Source organism: Poecilia reticulata, linkage group LG21 (assembly GCF_000633615.1).
Source record: "Poecilia reticulata strain Guanapo linkage group LG21, Guppy_female_1.0+MT, whole genome shotgun sequence".
Lineage (NCBI taxonomy): Eukaryota > Metazoa > Chordata > Actinopteri > Cyprinodontiformes > Poeciliidae > Poecilia > Poecilia reticulata.
Window position 1 is genome coordinate 16,981,112 of NC_024351.1, and position 21,723 is coordinate 17,002,834.

General features: G+C 38.4%; 1 protein-coding gene across 5 annotated transcripts in view; it reads right to left on the bottom strand.

Moving 5' to 3' along the window:
* The window catches only part of plcb4b (phospholipase C, beta 4b), an 85,119-nt gene that overhangs the window by 36,318 nt on the left and 27,078 nt on the right, over positions 1 to 21,723 (bottom strand). For all 5 annotated transcript variants that reach the window (XR_001776093.1, XM_017302198.1, XM_008398323.2 and 2 more), the window contains 9 exons: positions 10,354 to 10,451; positions 6,358 to 6,438; positions 5,616 to 5,675; positions 3,261 to 3,404; positions 2,119 to 2,198; positions 1,891 to 1,944; positions 1,432 to 1,513; positions 1,245 to 1,345; positions 763 to 820 (listed from right to left, as the gene is read on the bottom strand). Coding sequence is in view for 4 of the 5 variants with exons in the window: in XM_017302198.1 (XP_017157687.1) it covers positions 763 to 820; positions 1,245 to 1,345; positions 1,432 to 1,513; positions 1,891 to 1,944; positions 2,119 to 2,198; positions 3,261 to 3,404; positions 5,616 to 5,675; positions 6,358 to 6,438; positions 10,354 to 10,437 (744 nt within the window). In the remaining variant the exon portion in view is untranslated. The remainder of the gene's footprint in view (positions 1 to 762; positions 821 to 1,244; positions 1,346 to 1,431; positions 1,514 to 1,890; positions 1,945 to 2,118; positions 2,199 to 3,260; positions 3,405 to 5,615; positions 5,676 to 6,357; positions 6,439 to 10,353; positions 10,452 to 21,723) is intronic.

Sequence of the window (21,723 nt, forward strand, 5' to 3'; positions counted from 1 at the left end):
TAAACGCTTCTTAAAAAAAAACTTGAAACTACCATGCATGTCAATACTTTCAGTAGAATTTAAAACTCAAGTCATATTAAGAATTAATTTTGTGCAAATGCTTGGAGAACTTCTGACTTTAATTTCAGATATTTCTAACACTAGCATGTCTTCAACAGGATGGCATTTAGATCGTAGGGCAAAACCAATCACTACAAAAATAAGTGCAGAGTTAAAAATGATTCATAACAAGGCAGTCATATGTGCTGGAAGGGTTGAAAGGAGCTCTAACAAGACGTTACAGTGACGGAGCACATTCTTGTAGGCAAAGCGGGAATGAATCCAGCTGAGTCCAGAGCATGGAGCAGCACAGACATGACTGGACAGCAGATGCAACAAGCAGGTACTCAGCCACACACAGGAGAACGGCCGCAAAACACAGACACACAGCAGGAAGCGAGATGAACCAAGCCGGACGCAACAGGATGGAAACCTCTCCTCCTGTTGTCATGACAACACCAATCAGACAATGGAAGGCAAACCTCGCTAAGGGAGAGCAGGAGGAATGGGATGAGAGGGGGCATGCAGAGTTTGGTAGCTGGTGGAAGTTGCCCCTCCAGGCAAGCTAAATGTTGTTTAATTGGGTTTTAATGATGGCCGTCGTGTCGGAGGGCAACTTCTATCCACAGCAGGAAGGGAAGAGGAGGCGGGGAAGGGGGGCAGCAGAGAAGGGCTGGCTGAAGCCAAATACACAAAGAAGTTAATGAATGATAAAGAGCTTACTTCATTCAGAAAGCTGACTAACTGGTCTACAGTTAAATAATCTGTTTTGTTCCCATTGCTGCAAAGGAATTATTGGAAAAGAAAAAAAATATTGTTATAATTCTTAAAACGGACATCCACACACTCATCCACACAGTTAAAATGAGAAAGTGTTTTGTGTTGCACTTTTTAGTCCAAATTTGTTAAACATATCTCTTTATGTTCGAATGTTGCCAGTAGGTTGATCCTAATTCAGTGCTGAACTGAAAGCAGGTTAGGCTGTCCAGGCGTAGTTAGTGCAGCAGGAGCAGAAACATTTATCCAAATCAAACCCAATGTCACCTAACAGTTCTCACTTTTATTTCAGAGTAGATTATTGAAACAACAAAGTGTTATTTTTTATTTTTCTGTTGATCCGTTCTATTCCTGATTATGCTCAAAGCCGGTGAACTTATTGGCTACACAAACAAGCATGCAGGAGAGTTTAAAGCAGGACAGCTTACATTTTCTTGAAGAGCTCCTCTATGTCTGTGCGAGGGCAGATCTTCTGTGTCAGCGCGTAAAAAATGTCAAAGGTGAAGTCTGACGGTTCGATCTCGTCATTCTGCAGCCATATACAGAAACACCACAGACTTTAAGATTCATTGCATAAGAAGTGATCAAATGGAAGTACCTGGCTTTCGCTTTTACCTTTCCACTGGGAAGACCTAGATCCTTCAGAGCCTGAAAGATCCCTTTCTCTGTCTTCCCTGATGCAAAGGTTCTTGTGATACTAAAAAGGAGATGAGAAAGTTAAAAGTAGCAAATCAAAGAACCAGTTCTCAGACACAAGTGATGTAAAAACTGTGGCAGAGGTTTGTTGGCAAAGTTCAAACCCTCCAAAAGATCTCTCAGGGAACAAATGCTCTATAACATAAACAATGTTTAGAATAAGCTATTCTACAAATAATTGGCAATTATCTACTTTTTTTTAATAAAACAGTTTGAAATACAAAAACAACTTTCCTTCCTAGTCTATCACATGAATTCCCAATAAAATAAACATTAGGGCTGCAGTGATACAAAAGGTAAAAATAGCTAAAAGTTTAATAAAAATACTTAAGCAAGGCATTGGAAACAGGTTGAGAAATGCATAAAAATGATTCTTACCCTCTAACAGGAATCTTCCCGTTGACATTGGTCAGGAAACACATCCTCATCCAACTAAATAAGTACATTTAAAAGCACACAAAAACAAAACCAATCAAAGAAATGTTCAAAAAGAGGTCATGGGTATAAACCCATAGACTTTGCAGGCGGATCGATTTCTCTATAAACACTCCAGTGTAAAGGGTTTACAGTGTTTCCCAGTATTTGGAGCAGCATAAATACACTCACTGTTTCTTGAGGCATGTCATTGGACACACGTTGTTGGCCTTAAAGTTGTGGATCACCGACCTCAAACCCTCAATCCATTTCTGAAAATAGTCAAGTATTAAAAATTACATATGAGCACACCGCTGCCCCCTACAGACAGTGACCCGCAAATAGAAGACACTAAAGGTCCTAATTGTATTGTGTTGAGAAAAACTGTCAATAAAAAAAACTCAGTTTACACAACATGGGCAAAACATCCTAGAAATGTACTAAGTAGTTTAAATTAAATCAGACAATTTTCTCGTTATTAGCTACTTTTCACAGGTTGAATACTGAAAAATAACAGCATGTAATGTCACACACCTGTCCTGAGTTGAGTAAAAATCAGATGAATGTTTAGGATTTATACTTTGATGTTTCATGATTCTCTGGTGGATTCAAAAATCACATTCTCTGTTAAGGAACCCACATTGCTCTCTTTTCTGTGCTACAGTCCAGAGAACAAAAAATGAGAACCAGTCCAATTGGATTTAGCATGCCAGACTTTTAAAAAAGATTATATAGTGGTACCTCTTCTTCATGTACAATAATTTCCAAATCACAAAATACTTAGGCGACAGTTGGCGCCCATCTAAAATCTAAAACATAGCGGTAAAAATAAGTGAAAACTATTAACAGATAGCTTGGTGGAAGTTGCTCCTCCAGGCTCTTTTGTATCGCGCCTCAACAAGATACAGAAGAGAAGCGACAGAGAAAACGATTCATTCAAATGCATCTCTATCACAATGACTCAAGGCCGTGTGTAGGAGGGGGAATATACATCATCCTGCATTCCCTTTCCCTTCATTCTTAATTAAATAGTTACTCTGTGTGGGTGCTGCTTTGGCCTTTATGTACAGTAGATTATTGAATTAATTTAGGCTACACTCCAACTGCTGAAAAGCCTTTAGGATGTTTTTGTTGTTGTTGTTTTTTTGCAACATGCTTTGTGACCCTTAGAGAATTTTTGCTTTGTGCATTATTAACCAAAGTGCCATGCAAAACAGATCAGGTGGGATCCCAAATATATTTTCTAATTGACTGAGACAGGATTATATTGTTTCCTGTTCACTCCTGTATCTGCACCGTTTGTGTAATACGAATGTTTTGAAAACAACATTTACCCTGGCTGTGTCGGGGCTCTCTGCCACCATGAACATGAAGCTCAGGTTGACCAGGTCAGTGCCACTGCAGATGCAGATTATGCATCCCTCCAGGTCGGCCTCCGTCTTTCCTAAGGCCTCGAATGAGGACAGGATCTTTGGGTCCTGGGGAAATAAGGAAAGATCAACAAACTGAATACTGAACACGTCATCGAAGGTAAGCAAAGTTAAGAACGTGACAAAGAGGGGCAAAGAAATATCCTTAAAAAATAATTTAATGTGCTTATTTACACATTCTAAATCATAATAAATTACAAAATGCATACAGGCAGTCTCACATTTTTACGTCATTATTGTGATGATTTTCTTAAATTTCTATTAACTGCCTCCTAATTTTATGACAAGGTTGCAATGTAGCTCATAAGTTTACATGTTCTTATAGGAATGAATGTCACTAATTGTGGCCCTTTAATGATGACTTTGAACAGTCATTTTAAATGTGATGATAACATCACATTTCAAAACATTAAAAGTTGCATCACCAGGTTGAATTTTATGTATATTTTCCTCTATACCAAAAGTTATGCACACAACCTCAAGTATATACATGCACCCCCACTAATGTCTACATAAATATTACATCTTGAAAGCTATACTTTTTGTAGCAAACATCAGGTTTCTGCCATAATTCTGGCTGGACATCCAACCCTGACTTTTAGCATAATTAGTAGAGTTAATATAAACTGGTTATGAACTCTTTATTTTCAACAATATTGAAGTTTGGACCAATTTAGAATCTTAATGTTAGTCTGAATTATGCATTCCACAAACCAGTTTCAATGCACTTCAGTCATTGTCCTGTTGGAAACACCCAGCTACATCCAAGTCTCCACAATCTAATTTCCACCAGTTCCTGGAAAGTACAATCTCCAGCCAGAATTATACGAGGCAGCATGTGGTTTCTCTGCACCCAGCAAAGAGACATTTATCAAAATTGTGCAGGGGTATGCCTATATTTCTATGCATAATTGTCAACTTGAGTAGATTAGACGAAAAACTGGATTAAATTCAAACATTGGCAACCAACTTTACCTCACTGTTTACAACAACTCCAAAATTAAATAGCTAAAATATGTAATTAAACTGCCAAATGATAACTGTTAATACACCAACAGGCTGGGAATGACTATCCTTCCAGTGGAGAGTAAAATCCATCCACAAAAAAAGAGAGAAGAAAATCACAGCATCAGTTGTCCTCCTCTCATGGTTTTAATCAGACATCAGCTTTGTCACCGCAGGAGAAACTAATGTGCATTTGTTGTATGATTGAATTAACAGCAACAGGCGTTGCAGCTTTAAAATTCCAGCCGGCTATCTCATCCATCTCCTCTTCCTCATTGGATTATTTGGAACAGCTGTGCTGTCCTTTGTGGAGAAGCCCCGCTATCGCCTTCCTGCCACTTATGAAACACCATGCAGCGTTTGAACAAACACAAGGTGCTGCTATCGAGCTGCAGCATCTGCATACGTGTCCACACATACGCAAGGTGACCGTGGACCAAATAAACAGGTTAACATCAAAACGTCTGCACCCGATCGGTAACGTTTGCAGCACTTCTCTACGCAGTCTTTAGCAGACTTTCAGCTGCTTGATGAGTTTGTATCCAGATATTGATATAAAGCAGGAACCCTACCCCTAAGTTTAGAAGCATCTAATAACAGCGTCCATAATTCATACAGTTGGAAACGAGTCAAATATTATATTTGATAGTGCAGCGAATGAATCAATATTTAATATACAGAGAGACCCTAAAGGTTTATATGTGTGTGTCTGGCTTGCTGATTGGTTGCCAGATGCAGTGAAGAAGCCGACTACTGGTCAGAAAGTCTCTTCAGAATCACCTCCTTATTATAGGACGAGGATGTTTTTTCCTTTTTTTGTCCTGACAGAGACAGAATGTCTTATACCTGTGAGCTGTTGATCTCCTTAACCCAAAGGTTCTCTGGTAGCGTATTATTACAGAGGCATCATTATCTATTTTTCCTCTGAGGGTCAAACAAACACAATAAAACATGATTCAAATACAGCCAGTGGCCGAACTCGTCCAGGGTTGTATCAATATTGAACTGTTAAATATTTAATGTTTATGTATAAGTCATCAGTGAGAAGTCAGTCAGGATTATTAGGCAATGCTGAAATGCGCCACTGAAGCATTGGCTAATTTTAGACATGAATTATGACGCTTAAAAAGCGGCCTCCCCAGATTTGTTTTAAACATGAGAGTCGCAGTGAGAAAACAAGCCTGTGTCGTGGGATGAGAGTGCAAGTTTCAGTGAAAGCAGAAGTGAGAAGATTGTCTTTCCAAAACGTCTCACCTTAGGGACGGCACCAACACGGATACTGTTGATAAGAGAACACTCGAGAACCTGGCCCTCCTGCGGGACACACACATCGTAGGAGGGTTAAGAAAAAAACAAAATAACTGCATTCCGATATTTTAGCTTCAAATGTAAGCTAACAAAAAGTTACTGCCTAAAATTTAAATTAAAACTGTGTCAGAGGAAACGAGACCTACAAAAGTATTTAGCTAAGCTTAGCATCGTCTTGCTGTGCCAATTGCATTGTTAGTGACGCCTAGATTTTACAGGTATTACAATATTTTTGACAGGAATCCAACTGGCAATTTAAATTGATTTTTTTCTAAACTCGAAGAAAAAAACTTTTAAAATTAGAATGTCAAATTTGGATTTTTTTTTTTAAACAATACCCAGAATAGTGTAGAGTCGTAGAACAAGAAAATTGCTTATCAGTGATCATATAGGACTGTGTAACATTAAGAAAGAAATAGTAAAAGTAAGGATTTACTGTGGATTTTGTTTATTTCTGTCAAATATAAGTCATACCTTTATCGTATTAGTTAAGGCTGCAACTTTCCGTACTTTGCCAGCTTTTCTATTGACTTTATTTTTTTCAGGAACCAAAGTGCGGTCTGCTTCAGGATGGTAGACCATTTCTTGAAACATAATATAAGAAGCTTTATGACTGAGGACAGAGTCTGCAGTGTCTCCTGACATAAAAAAAAATATAGTTGAAAGACAGATGAGAGGAAGATTGTACCTTTCCCTCACTCTTCCATGTGATAAAGAAGCCATATTCATCCACCTTCATCTGACAGTTGGGCTCAAAGAGGTATGGGTCCTGAAAAGGAGAATTGGATTTTCATATTAGAGGCTTCATTGATCAAAGAGTTTCATTTGATGTAGCCTCACATTACACAACCTGTAAGGATTATACAATCAGACAAGAGGATTAAGCCCTAATATATTCTATAAGGCAAAAACCTTACACACACACACGTTTGCGTGGCTATATTTTTGGGGACTTTCCATTGACCCCCATTCATTTCTACTGCCTAAACCTTACCCCTATCCTAACCATTACATACCTATCCCTAACCAAAACTCAACTCACATCTTAGTCTTAAATCTAACCCAGGAGCCAAAAATTGCAGCCTGGTCCCCACAAAGAGCAGTGGGTCCCCATAATGTAGTGTTAGAAAAATGATCCCCACAAGGTGGTACAAACAAACAAACAAACAAACAAACAAACAAACAAACAAACAAACAAACAAACAAACAAACACACACACACACACACACACACACACACACACACACACACACACACGCACACACGCACACACGCACACACGCACACACACACTCACACACACACAACCACACACAGGTAGAAACATTTCCTTCTAAAATAATGCACAAAAAGTAGAGATGTGACGATCAGGTTTTTTCCTGCCGATTCCAATTCCAATCACCCATGAGGGCCGACCACCGATACCGATCACCGATACCGATCACATAATTATTTTTTTTAATCATAAGCACTACCGGTTACATTATATGGAAAAAGGAACCATAAATTCACCTTAATTTAGACAAAAACTTGTTTTTAATAACTTTTTCCAAGAACAAAACAAAACAGGAATTGTGCAAATTGTACTGCTATCGGTAATACTATCTTTAACAGACTGAAAACATATAGAGGCTCTGAAGCGGCTAAATAATGCAAAGAGTCAAAATAAAACCTCTCAACATTGCCAAAAAATTCAAGTATAAAACTTAACATTCAAAGTCAAATACAGGTTCCATTACAATAAACAATCCAGAGTTACTGAATGAAAACTTCCTGATAGMATGGCGGCTAGCTGATTACTGCTAGTTCTGAGTGGCTGTTTCTGACTGAGCAGAGTAATTATGCAGAGCAGGGAGGAGATCGATTATTTTGTTTAAGAGATTATCTGTCTCATGTTAGGACAGCGAAAGACGTATGTAAAATGTATTTTTTTCATCCACCTTAGATGCTGCAGCTTTAAGCAGAGGTTCGGTGTGAGAGTCACTACCAGGTGGAGCAGAAGCGGCTGTCTGTGAAATATTACTACTTGTAGCGCGTAGCAGTGGTTCAACAGCGAGAGCAGAACCAGCATCTTACATCGGAGCTCGAAGACTTAAATAATTTTGCGGGTTATTTGTTTAGCTTTCTGACCGTCATGCTAATCCGAGTGAGCGTTGGTAGCTGTGCGGTGCTTTACTTCTGCTGTCTGATCCTCCATATGTCTTTTTTACTGCAGTGAGCCTCGATGTAGCCAAACTCCCGTCAAGTATGGCATTGTTTTTATGCCATATTAGATTCGTCGTGTTGATGCATTTTGACGTGCTTCACCCCACGTGCTTCAATTTTCCGCCGCAACACGCAAACTTCCCCAGTCACTCAGTGCGTTATAGTTACACATCATTTAGGATTTGTTGCTGCGCATTAGCGCAGTGTGAAGGAAAGAGGAGACCAGCTGCAGAGGCAGGCTGCGAAATGAGATGCAGGTGATCGGTTTGTGTGATCGGCAACAAGAGACCGTGATCGGCGATCACCGATCATACACTTTTTCACGGAAATCGGCCGATTATTATCGGTGGCCGATCGATCGGCACACCTCTACACAAAAGCATTCAATTTGTATGAATAGATAGTTTAATCTAGATAAAAATGATCAGTACAGTAAGTGAGATGTACAAATGTAAACATTTGGTATATAGGATTAGTGCTCCACTTCACATAAAGGAAATATAAATAGGAGCATACCTGTATATGAATAATTTCAATACTGAATATCCAAGGCAGAGCATATTAACATTTTTATTCCCTAACCCTCTGATCTGAGATAGCCAAAAAGATTAAAAGGGGGGCAGGGGGAAACAGAAGGGGGTTGATGCTGAGAGGTCACTCTTCTTCTAATATTAGCAATGGGGAACAATGCCACACACAAGTGCACACGCACATCTACACGTAATGCATTATTTTAGGATGTCTGCTGCCGCTATTAGATACGTGGCCACAAATGGGACGACGCTGGCCTGTTTAGCTGACGCGTGTCATCTGAAACCACCAGAAAATGAAGAAAACATTCAATCTTCCATCCAGGAAGCAGCGAGGCCTCTGAGAGCTCGGCTAAAAGCTTTCAATTCACTTTCATCTGAATTAAGGCCGACAGGGACTTAATTTTACAAAGTAGCCAGTTCTTTGAGGGAGATGGCAAAAGGGTGTGCTACTGCAGTAGGACTGGAATACTAGATCTTATAATGATAAAGGAATCAAATATTCAAGGGGTTGACTTTCATCTCTAAATGGATGGATTCTGTCTTTCCTGTCCAAGATGCCACATCAATGTGTGTGTAGGTGTGTACGCACAAAACTACATTTAAAATGGAAAGCACAAATCTAGAAAGTGTGGCATGCACTTGTATCCAGTCCCTATCCTTTCTGCTGTGTTTCTTGGTCTCCATAATGCCGTTTGTGCACTAATGTTCTCCAACAAACCTCTGAGGCCGTGACAGGACCAAGCATTCGCCAGAAACCCATGCTTACGAGTTTTCTGCGTCTCGCAGTTCTGGCCTGTCACTCTCTGCCTCCAGCAGCTGTCAATATGAGGCTGCCTGGTCCCATAGAAACCAAACACCAGCCACATCTTCAGCGATTGATTTCCTATCAGCGAGATAATGAAAGAAATACGCAGAGGGAAGAAGCGCTTTGGCTCTTAGCATGATGAATTGCACTCCATCTCTTTAACCTTTCACTTCCATGACTGTGGACTGTCAGAGAGGGGAAAATACATTTGAAATGTCTCTCATAGGCAAACACTTTGTAATTACTGCAGATCTATAACCCATTTAAAACCTTTCCATTGTACTTCAGAACCCTTAAATGTTGTCAAAACAGGGAGGCAGAACCTCTATTAAAGTGGTGGAACTGCATTCTAACTGGAGTGAACATTTGATTAAAATTCAACAAGCCACTTAGAACATGTGCGCATTACCTGCCTCCACCATCTGTCGCTCAGTGAGGTTTCAGTCAGTGGGGAATGTTTTTGTGTTGAAACAAAAAAAAACAATCTTTGCTGTTTAGCGTGGTTCTGTGCCCTCATCAGTGACATGTTTATGTTGTTTCAGTCGACCTTAGATGTACCCTGCAATCTTTACAAAGTTCAACTTTCATCAGTTTTGTTTTTTCAGATGTAAATAATCCCATTCTAGAATATAATTAGTCCTTAATGAAAAAGAAAAAAAAGCAGAGGTGAGATGAAAAGCTGACCTTATTAACATTCAGGCCGGTTCCATCATGTTCTGCCTCTGCTTGGCTCAAAGTTCACAGCAGCAACACACTGAGGACGCTCATCAAAAGTACAGCGACCCAGTTTTAATTGCTCTCTTTGACGTGACCGTGGATATGATCATGGCTCTCCACGCACGCTTTCATGTTTTCCACTGTGCTCTGAGAGGGATCCTCCTCCCCTCTCTGACAGCTGCATGGATGGAGAGGACTGAGGGAATTTCCTGGTGCATGCAGGGCGACACGCGTGTCTTTCTGCCGGGTGGGTGACACACTTTCCTCCCTTTGCCTGTCAAATGTCCTACCTAAGTGCCCTCATTAAGTTAATCAGAGGAAATAGGAGCCAAAACAAGATGTTTTTTTTTTTTAGTCTGCTGTTATAATTAAACTCGGAGCATGTTTTCATCCAACTAGAATTATTTGCAGATAAACGTTTACCTCATCAAACCTGTCGAAGGAGGCACCTTCTTGCATGAACTCAGGCAGGTGCTTCTGCCAGTTGAACTCATAGGACTTTGTCATGGCTGCTCACAATCCTGAGACACAAAAGAAAAGAAAAAGAACAGGTTAGTCTAAAAACAAAATGTGCATGACAACTGGTAGTTCTATCTTGCCCCTTTGACTGACACACAATCTGTCCAAGGTGAACCTCACCTCTGGCTCAATTACTGCTGGAGGACAGTAAAAATAAAAAAATAAAAGCATCTTTAAGGACTTTGAAATTGCACTAAAACCAGTGTTTCTGCAGGTTTCACCAACTCAAATTTAAGACTTTTTAAGACCAATTTAAGCCTTGTATTTCCACAGAAAAGTACAAACTATGTATAGCAAACTGCCGATACTTCTGCACTTACCATGACAGACTCAAAAAAAGCTATCTAGCTAACTAGCAAGGGGATGTTAGCAGTGAGCTACCAGTAGCATCAACTGTCCAGTCACATGCAATGTCTGAGTGCGACTCAAACGTTTGAAGCCCCGCAAGAAAAAAAATACATATGATTATATGAGTCCTGTCAAGACTAAATTTAATACCCGAGATAAACGTATTTAATGCAAACTTATGTTTTAAAAAAGAAATTTAAAACATATTAAGGCCTTAATTTTAGATAAACGAATTTAAAACACTAAGGATGGGCAGACACCCAGTAAAAGTCCTGACCAACATGACCACACAGTACAAACATCTGCTCAAGAGAAACAGCTTTATAATGTCAATTGTTTGCTTAAGGTTGGTTTATTAACATCCAATCAGGAGTCTGAACTCATAGGACTGCACCACGCTGCACCACTCTCAACAGCAGCGACGTTATGCCCAGACTGTTAGTACAAGGCCTACAAAGGTTATAAAGTAGCTGAGAATCGATAACACCAAGGATTGACTAGTACATCCATATTGTTCCCATGTGAATGACCCAACTGGGTTTACTTATGCAGTTAGTCTGAGAGGGGGCTTATTTGAAGCCATGCATATTGAACACAAGAACAGCACTCATGATTCCTGCAGCAATTCATCAGGTCAATATAGAGCAATTAGGGAGCCTTTTTTTCAGTCTATCAGGCACATAGATCTATTGTTAGGTAATGACAGAAGCAGGTTGAGGAAGCAACACTCTACATCTTAATCTAATTCCTGGATGGGATTTGAACAACATGGTTTATAGCTTTTTTAAAATCTTATTTTAAATGTCTGCATTTTAAAACAGCAGCAACAAAAAAACAAACATCAAAAAGCCATTTGTTTCTTGTTTTTAATACCCATTTATAACAGGAAACTCAAATGACCTGGGTCACTGTGAAAAGACACAGTGACCCTGAACACACACCATGCCCTTTTCCAAACACAAATCAAGTCAGTTTTGATTCAAAAGACCACAACTCGTGTGCCAATTCACAGGATATTGTAATATTGTGGATGACACTACCCAAATGTGGTTTTGTCTTACATAAGTCTTAAATGTAACAGGCAAAACTGTGAAGGAGCCGCTCACATGAGGACGTGACATGCTATGCAGTCTGAGAGCTCAGCTAATATTAAATTATTATGGGAATACTGAAAGGTTTGGTTATATTTTGATCAACTGTACACCAGTATCATTTACCAGAAAATATACTGCACTACTGTAATATATTATTGAACAGTCATACAGAGTGATTTCTATAATTTAACATTATGCCTTCACTATTTGTTCTAGAAGTGTAATATGTGTACACTTGGTTGAGTGTGGATCTGTTGGACTTGTACACATGCATGTAATGCAACATTGCTTTGCTAGTTTAAACGATAAATTAATGGAAACGGAGTTCAAGAAATGCACAAGAAAAGGCAAAACGTCAGAGATGAGATACAGCTTCTGAAAATAAAGTGTTGTTCAGTTTAAGAAAATGTTTATTAAGTTGTTTCTAAATGTACAAAATGAATGAGCAAAAAGGACAATAAATTTTATAAAACAGAGTACTTTATTGCATCTCATGTGTTTTTTTGTTGTTTTTTTAAATCACAGCACAACTTATGGCTAACTCTTGAAAAGATGATTTTCAGAGACAGAATATCCAAGCTAGATCCTTTTCATGGACTGTTTTCTCACCATGTCATTAAGTTAGCATGCCTTTATAATGGATTATTTTAATGATCTGTGATAAAATACATCCTCATCTGGAAAAACAATTATAATCCCTGAATCAATATTTAATTTTTGCCTGTGCATGTGCTCTGAAAGTCAGAACAGCCAACTCTCCAGGTCTTTGACATTACAAACCCTGATGGAGAGGCACTTTGGAAATTAGCCAAGGAGTTATCCAGAAGAGGTCGTCCTCAAGTGTGCCATGCACCAAACACAGGGTGAGGCAAAATCATATTGGTTTTTCAAGCTTGAGAAATCCGCTTTTGTTGAGACATACATCTATTACGGAGGGTATTGACGAAGAGAAAGATAGGAGGTAAACAAGAAGGCTGAAAAAATTACAACTCTGTAATCTACTCTATCCTATTCTTTTGAATGTCTTTGGAAAACATTTTTCTTCCTTTCATTGTGGCATTAACATTTTTTTGGTGTTTTACTTTCCGACTTCCAAAATCTGTGAAACCCTCTGAAGTCTTTCTTGGATCGTCTGGAAAAAAACGTTCATGTTTGCTTGTTCCCGTAAGAAATTTTAAACAAACATGACGGGAGAAAACTGATATGTTTTTGCTGCCCTCTAGTATGCCTCACCTTTTTTAAGTGGTTACATGATCTGCTCAACAGCTCCAGCTGACAACTCCTATTGTAACCACGTTTCCAGCCAGTCAACAGAGAGCAAGTTGTCTGTAACAGCTGACTATCAATCTATTTCATCCTCTACCTTAGCTAAGATAATGGCAAAAACAAACATTGCTTTTTTAAGTAGAGGACAAAATTCTTAATGACCCCTAAGAAACGTATTTTTCTGAATTTATGGCGTTACGGAGAGATACAAATCTCTATTGGAAAATGAATAGAGAAAAAACAGCTGTTTGTGACTGGAGAGGCTGTGACTGATGCATTAAAGGTAGTAGGGGGGCATCTGGTTTTGATGTGTGAACACTGATCAGACAACAACAAAAGTCAGAGGAAATACCTGCTGGGTGGGCTACGGCCTCCCCCACCGGCAGATGAACTGAGAATGCTGAAACATCTGAGTGCCGTCATGATGAAAACACAGAATAAATCTGAAAGGCTGAACAACTGGACAGCGGGTAGTAAGAGCTGATCTCACACCTACATAATGGCTCCAAATATAAAAAAATAAAAATCTGCATTGGAAATGTTCAATCCTCCAGTGAACCAGAATCCAAGTTTAATACGCCCACTGATTACCAACGAGTGAGACTGAATGTTAAGACCACAACAAACAGCCGCCGGATGAAGGGAATGGAAAGACTGGGGACAAAATGTCGCTGATCCCAAATTCAGACAGAAAGCTGGTATAAATAGGCTGCATGCTGTTGAATATTACTGAATAAACAAACTTCAAATAAGTCTTATTAATTGAAACATTTTATTATGAGTTTGATTGCCATATTCATCACCTGCGGCATGTTTTTTTTTTTTTTGTCCCGCAGTCCATGTTTTATATGAACATCTGAATCTGAAACTTGTCCAACAGGCATAAGACAAAACTTTAAGCCTCTGGCTGCAATCTTGTATATTTATCTTCTAAATGTTTATCAGTATACCCCGTCCACATTTTAAATACATAAACTTAAAAGAATCTCCATCATTTCGCCAGTTTTTTCGTGTTCTGTGAAAATCATCAGAAGTGAATTGCTGGCACCATCACTAATTCTTATCACAACAATTTGTTATTTTTTCTCCCTGGTGGACTATGTAAACAATCCCATAGAGCCCAACCCTGCTTGTTTCCCATCCACACAGTAACAACTCCAAAAACAAACGACACGATTGAAGGAGCTTTAACAGCTGCTCAGTGCTACGGAAACAAAAACAGACAAAACGCAAGAAAGTTTGAGTCAAAAGACCCAAAGGCAAATGCAATGAAAATACATGAAAACGTTTTTATTCTGATAAAACGATGAAATTATAGTAATATAATTACAGTAATTAAACATTACTGAAATGTTAGCTGCATAATTAGTTTTTTTTTTTTTTTTTTTTTTAGATTTGCTTCTTTGACAACATTTTACAATACTGATGCTGAGAGATAGTTCCCGTCTCTAATTCAAACTAATTGGGTTGTGCCGTCCTGTCTGCCGTTAGCCTAGTTCTCACCACGCTGCACAGTATGCGTTAGGTAACATTTTACTCAGCGGGATCAAATCCGTCCAATGGCAGTGCGGCGACTGATCCTCTGCCAGGCTAGCCTGCGCACCGGGGCCTCGGAGCGCCTCGATGTGCGAGTGCGCACGTGAGGAGCCAAGGGAAGCAGGTAGAAGTCGCTGAGGTCCGAGCCCCCTGTCCAACCCCTGACAATGAGATAATTACGACAGATCGGAGCCCCGCGAGGACCTCGCCTAAAATTGCAGCTAGGGTAACACCCAGCGGTCCCACACCTCATAAACTAAAATTAGGTTATAGCTACATCAGTTAGTCGGTGGTGGAAGGGTTGACTGGGGACATGCTCAAACGGACACATGTGACAACAGAAAGAGCGCGCCAATAACCAAATGTATGTGCATATCATACAGTAAAATACAGATAAATTAGTCATTAAGCACAAAGTCAGAACAATGGAGCAAGATAAGTCTGCTGTTGTAATACACTCCAAGTCTGCTCCTTGTTTATCTTTTCTCATGTCTGAGAGTCTGAAGGAAAGTGGTTTCCATGTTTGCGGCTCACGTCGCCTTTTGCTGTGACATTAATGAGCGACTGAAAAGTATCAGCTCTAAGTTTTACAGACTGTAAATCTATTTCGGGAGTGTAGAGTATGGTGAGATTAGATGAAAGCAGATGTGTTTCAGAAGCCTCTGCACACTCACATGAGTATTTTTAGTTACGCTGACTCATTAGACATCTCTTCAAGTTTGGCTTGAATGTAGTATTCAACAAGGGATTGATAGTCAATGAATTTAACTAAAAACCATGTGTGAAGTCGGACTTGAATAGATTTTGGGCCTAAAAATAACCTTCTCAAGAACAGGCTAAAATATTTCTCGTCACTGAAAAAATTCACCTTATATGACCTTATTGTAATGATCTTAATACATGCTTAAGGAATTTCCTTGACTCAGTAATGCAAAATCACACATTTTATACACTGATTACAGATTTCTTTAAGGTCTTCTTTGTAAGTGAAGCTTATTTCTTGAAAGATATATTTTATCTTCAATCCTTACAGATAGTTCCCACATGACGTCACACTTCCAACATCCGGGTTCCCTGTCGCCATCTTGATAGAACGGAAGCAGCATTTTACTTCACTGATTGAACGTAAGAGAACTGCGTTGGTTGGATATTGTGGGATTGAAGGATGTAAAAACAAAGGCGATAAAACAGTACAGAGAAACGTTCATTCCATCCCGTGAATGTGAGCAAATGTTAATTATTTTTGTTTTGTGGGTTTGTTTTTATTGATCTGTACAGCAATTTGAGCTGCTTTTAGTATGAAGGGTGCTTTGTAAATAAAATTGATTGATTGATACTAAGCATTGAATGTCTACCTCGGTGGCTGGCTGATATCCAGAAGAGACAAAAGCCATCTAATACAGTACAGATTTGCTCTGATCACTTCATTAGAGGTAAGGATATTAGAGGTGTGCCGATCATAATCGGCCGCCGATCGATCGGCCACCGATCATAATCGGCCGATTTCCGTGAAAAAGTGTATGATCGGTGATCGCCGATCATGGTCTCYTKTTGCCGATCACACAAACCGATCACCTGCATCTCATTTCGCAGCCTGCCTGTGCAGCTGGTCTCCTCTTTCCTTCACTGCGCAAACGCGCAGCAACAAATCCTAAACGATGTGGAACTGTAACACATTGAGTGAATGGGGAAGTTTGCGTGTTGCGGCGAAAAATTGAAGCATGTGGGGTGAAGCACGTTAAAATGCATCAATACGACGAATCTAATATGGCATAAAAACAATGCCATACTTGACAGGAGTTTGGCTACTCGAGGCTCACTGCAGTAAAAAACATATGGAGGATCAGACAGCAGGAAAAGCAGCGCACAGCTACAAACACTCATCCGGATTAGCATGACGGTCAGAAAGCTAAACAAATAACCCGCAAAATTATTTAAGTCTTCGAGCTGCGATGTAAGACGCTGGTTCTGCTCTCGCTGTTGAACCGCTGCTACGCGCTACAAGTAGTAATATTTCACAGACAGCCGCTTCTGCTCCACCTGGTAGTGACTCTCACACCAAACCTCTGCTTAAAGCTGCAGCATCTAACCTAAAAAACTACATTTTACATAAGTATTAAAACTTTCGCTGTCCTAACATGAGACAGGTAATCTCTGAAAAAATAATCAATCTCCTCCCTGTTCTGCATAATTACTCTGCTCAGTCAGAAACAGCCACTCAGAACTAGCAGTAATCAGCTAGCCGCCGTGCTATCAGGAAGTGTTCATTCAGTAACTCAGGATTGTTTATTGTAATGGATCCTGTATTTGCCTTTGAATGTTAAGTTTTATACTTGAATTTTTTGGCAATGTTGAGAGGTTTTATTTTGACTCTTTACATTATTTAGCCGCTTCAGAGCCTCCATATGTTTTCAGTCTGTTAAAGTTAGTATTACCGATAGCAGTACAATTTGCATAATAACTTTTTCTTGGAAAAAGTTATTAAAAACAAGTTTTTGTCTAAATTAAGGTGAATTTATGGTTCCTTTTTCCATATAATTTAACCGGTAATGCTTATGATAAAAAAAAAAAAAAAAAATCATGTGATCGGTATCGGTGATCGGCCCTCATGGGTGATCGGAATCGGAAGGAAAAAACCTGATCGGCACATCTCTACTTTTGTGCATTATTTTAGAAGGAAAATATTCAGAATCGTTTTATGCCACACGTCCTAAAGAACAACTCAAATTGGCTAAAAATTGAGTGTTTACAAAAATGAGAAATCAGTCCTAAAATGATTGATCTATTGCCAAAATCAGATCAAATGAGGTATTATTTATATCAGCATATAATAATCCCTTTTAAGGATTCAGTCCTATGATAYATATATATATATATATATATATATATATATATATATATACACTGCTAAAAAAAATAAAGGGAACACTTCAGTGTTCACTTAAATGTTAAAGTGTTCCCTTTATATTTTTGAGCAGTGTATATTCTAAAAGCATTTTTTTCATGATTAAATAAAAAAGACTAATTATTAATTTTATCACTAAAACCTATTGTTACACAAGCTGCATTTTAAAGAGAGGAATTTTGATATCTTAATTAATGACACTGCTGCTCTTCCCAGCTAAATTCAGGATGAGAAAATGAAACATGGCAATGAAGATAAAGATGGAGAACACTTTCAGCTGTCCGATCAGATGATTCATTTATTCATGCATCTGCATAGCGCTTGTCTACTTGTGCTTATGTAAACAAAGTTATTGCTATCTGGAGTAATGTGTTTGGAGGGATGCTTGTGTTGTGTTTACAGCAGTAAAGTGCATTTTAGCCGCAAGTGTACAGATCCACTGGTCAGAGCTGGTTTCCACTGAAACACAGGCATGTTGCCTTGCAGTAAGATGTACATTTTATTCTGACTCTGTTTGTGATGCCTGAAAAATATCAAACCTGCAACAGCATGCTAATGCTTGCACAATGCTCTGGGTGGGCACACTTAAAATGGAGGAGTGTTAGAAAATTTGAAAAACAATAAAAGTCTTAAAAAGAATTAAAATAGAACGTGTTCTACAAAAAAAGCACTGTTTGGAAGTAAGCTCTGTTTAGCTAAAACAACCACTTGTTTTGATGGTTATGGATTAAAAATTGTTATTATAATTTCTGGTAAGAAAGATGGGAAGCTATTCTGATTTAGTCAGAATTTCTATAACACCACTAACTAGGACACACACAAAAAAAAGAACACAGTGCTCTATGTCTTCCGAGCAAAGTACGACAAGCTGCTGCTCTGAAAAAACAGCTTCAACATTCAAAATCACAAGCAGGTTATAAGGCCTTCTATTTATTCAACTCAATTATCATGAATTAGATTCAACCCTAACATCCACTTCAGGACAGAATCCATTGAGTATTCACTTGTTTTCACATAGTTTTCTGGATACATCAACGACATTGCTTCAAGTATAATAGCATAAAATTGGAGTGTTCACACTGGATAAATGGCAGTCTTAAATTCAATGCCAGACTTGGAAGACTTGTATTTTTACTACACCTGTTCCCTGAACAAACAGCACAAATGAAGGTGAGATCATTGCAAATATCGCTCAAGTATATTTTTACATTGACTTTTAAGGGATTGGATACGAGGTTGGTGTAGAGAGAGCAGTGTAAATAAAGACTTCATCAGGATGAACATCCTGTCTGGTTTGTGTATTCACTGCAGAAGATATCTAATTTCACAGGCTATCAAGTCTCGCAACGCCTAACAAAACTCAATGAAGCATGCAGACCTGGGAACATTTACTCAAAGTCAGGTAGTGAAAATGATGAAGCAAACATCATTTACTGTAAAAATGGACATCAGGATTATCTTTAATACATAATAGCGGATCGACAGTTTAACCAGCAGGATCTGATTGTACAACACACTAACAAAAGTTTTAAAACCACCTGAAGTTTTCCATAAAATTGACCAGCCAAGCAAGAAGATTAATTATCAGAAAAGCAACGAATGTGTGCAGAAAAACTGATACTACACATGTGCAGGGATTCAAGGGATTTGCAGAAAGACTTAAAATGTATGTTCCTATAGTCTCAATTCAATACGTTTAAACTTAAGAGATTCTGCAAAGAAAGGCAAAATATCATGTTTCTATGTGTGTAAAGATGGCAGAAACATCCTGAAAGATTTGCAGCAAATGGAACCTCTCTAAGACCTGGAACACTTTTCAGATTCGTCTTCTTCGTTTGACCGCCAAGTTATGTCCAATAGCAAGTTGGATAACTTTATCTGCTGTTAAAAGACAGCTAACGTAAAATTAGCAAATTTTGGGAAAAACAAACATTTACGAAACCAAGAAACAAGAATGACTCTGTATAACTTAAGCCTTGCTTCAAATTAGTGAGCAACTTACTGTGAGATGTGAACATAAATTGTTTAATTATTGAAGTCATTGACTCAACATAATTCAATTGTGCAAAAATAAATCTAAAGCAAAACCAACTTGCAGATCACTTGATTCAAATTAGAGCAACGCGCTCTACATCCTAACTTTGGTTACATCCTCACTTTCATCTCACTATGTTTAATTTCAAATTAAACTCCACTGCTCAACTGCTTTTCATAAATGTTGAGCTTTATTTAACCTATCCTAATTTTCCACATGATTTGAAATTAGTTTAAATTGCTTGTAAATGGCCAAAAATCAGGGTAATTGACGATGAACATTGGTCTCCTACAGTGATAACCAGCTCAGTTTTGCAGTAAAAATGTAGAATTATAAACTGATGTTTGCAACACAAAATGCTTTGTCGAAAGCAGCTTTTAGTCAGATAATCTGTCTGCAAATTATTTTGAAATTTAAATTTCATGGAAAGTTTAATTCTGAGGATTTTGTTACGACATACAATGTAATTACTAAATAACTGAATTCTTCTGGCTTCGGGCTGTGTTTTCACTCGACTACAGGACATGAAAAATATATTAGTTACTCTGGTCAGACGGCTAAAGTAGTATCACACAGCTGAAAGTAAAGAATGTGTTTTCCCCAAAGTAGAACGACCCTCTTCTACCATCCTCTTTCCCTTTTATAGTTGAGGATCACTGTGCTCACTCACGCTCTGCGGCCACAGGTTACATAATTAGCTTAAGCCAGAGATGGAAACTCGCACCACACAGACTGCAGCGCCCAGCTGTGGCCTGACACAACACATATGCACTAACAAGCATTTGGATATGAATGTCAGTGGTAATATATGATTTTCCTGAGGCAAATATTTCTCATTACTTTCAGCTAAATTGTTTCTAGTTCACTTTCCAAAGTTAGCAATGAAGGACTGCCATCTCCAACAAAGTCGACAGGCTGTTTAACAGGTACAAATGTATTTTCCTGCAAACTGTTTAAACTTACATAGGGTTAGATGTCGGCCAAGTTTCTTGTTTTAACACTTTCTGATGCTTGCAACACTTTCCAAAATGGGACAGAACCAACAAAAAGACAGGATAAATTATGTAAAACAATAATATTACACTTGATCAAACATATTACAGCTTATTAAATAAGGGCTTAAAAATCTGTGTTTTTACCAAGAGAAAATGAGGACTAGTTTGTAAACTTTGTGATGAAGAACTACAGACGAAAAGTTTGAACATAAAAAAATGCGTCTCTTAATAAAATGGAAAAGAATGTAAGCACCCTTTGAATGTTGTGCCCTGCCTGCATAGCTCAATACTTTCACTCTTGGGGACTTTCTTGTCAACCGCAGCTATAAGTGGCTTCTTTGTAAACTTTCACAAATAGTGAAGCTTATTTAAATCAACTTTTAAGGAATCTGAGATGAATCTAAATCAAAACATTGCTTAAACAGTTTACTTCTGTGCAATGGCGAATAATGCTAAACAATAACAGTGCCATCAATGTCCTAACTAGGACTTAGTACCAGTCTAAAATTTGCTCTTTCCTTCACTCAGAAGCAAATTACAGTATGAAAATATTTAACTCAAACATTTATTGTATTTTTGAGCTGCTAACTTTTACAATCAGGATGCTTTTCAATAATATTGCAGTTCATAACTGTCCCACCAGGTTTAGTTAATTTGACTTTCACTCCACTCGTTATTTACCTAAAACCATCATCTCTTTCCTCAGTTTTCTTCTGACATTAAGCAAAAGGTCATCTGATTTATTTCAGATATAAAGTATACTCATTTCTCAATGAGACTAAAGAACTTCCCTACTGTAAACATATGAAGAATAACTTATTTGTGCCAAGACACAGACACACACCTCCAAAAAGCAACAGCTTTGGTAGCACAAATGTGGAAGGAGACAGATTTAGAGATTAAATCTAGATGCAATAGGTTTCATGTCTTTGCAAATGCTAATATTCATCCATCCATTTATTTCTGCCCATTTATTTCATCTTGTGAGCCAATTGTCTTGCTATCCGATATTCTTTGTTAAAAAGCAGTGAGTGCCTCAAGAAGCACGGGTAAGAAACTACAAGCTGAAGATGATGGAGGCAGGAGAAATACATG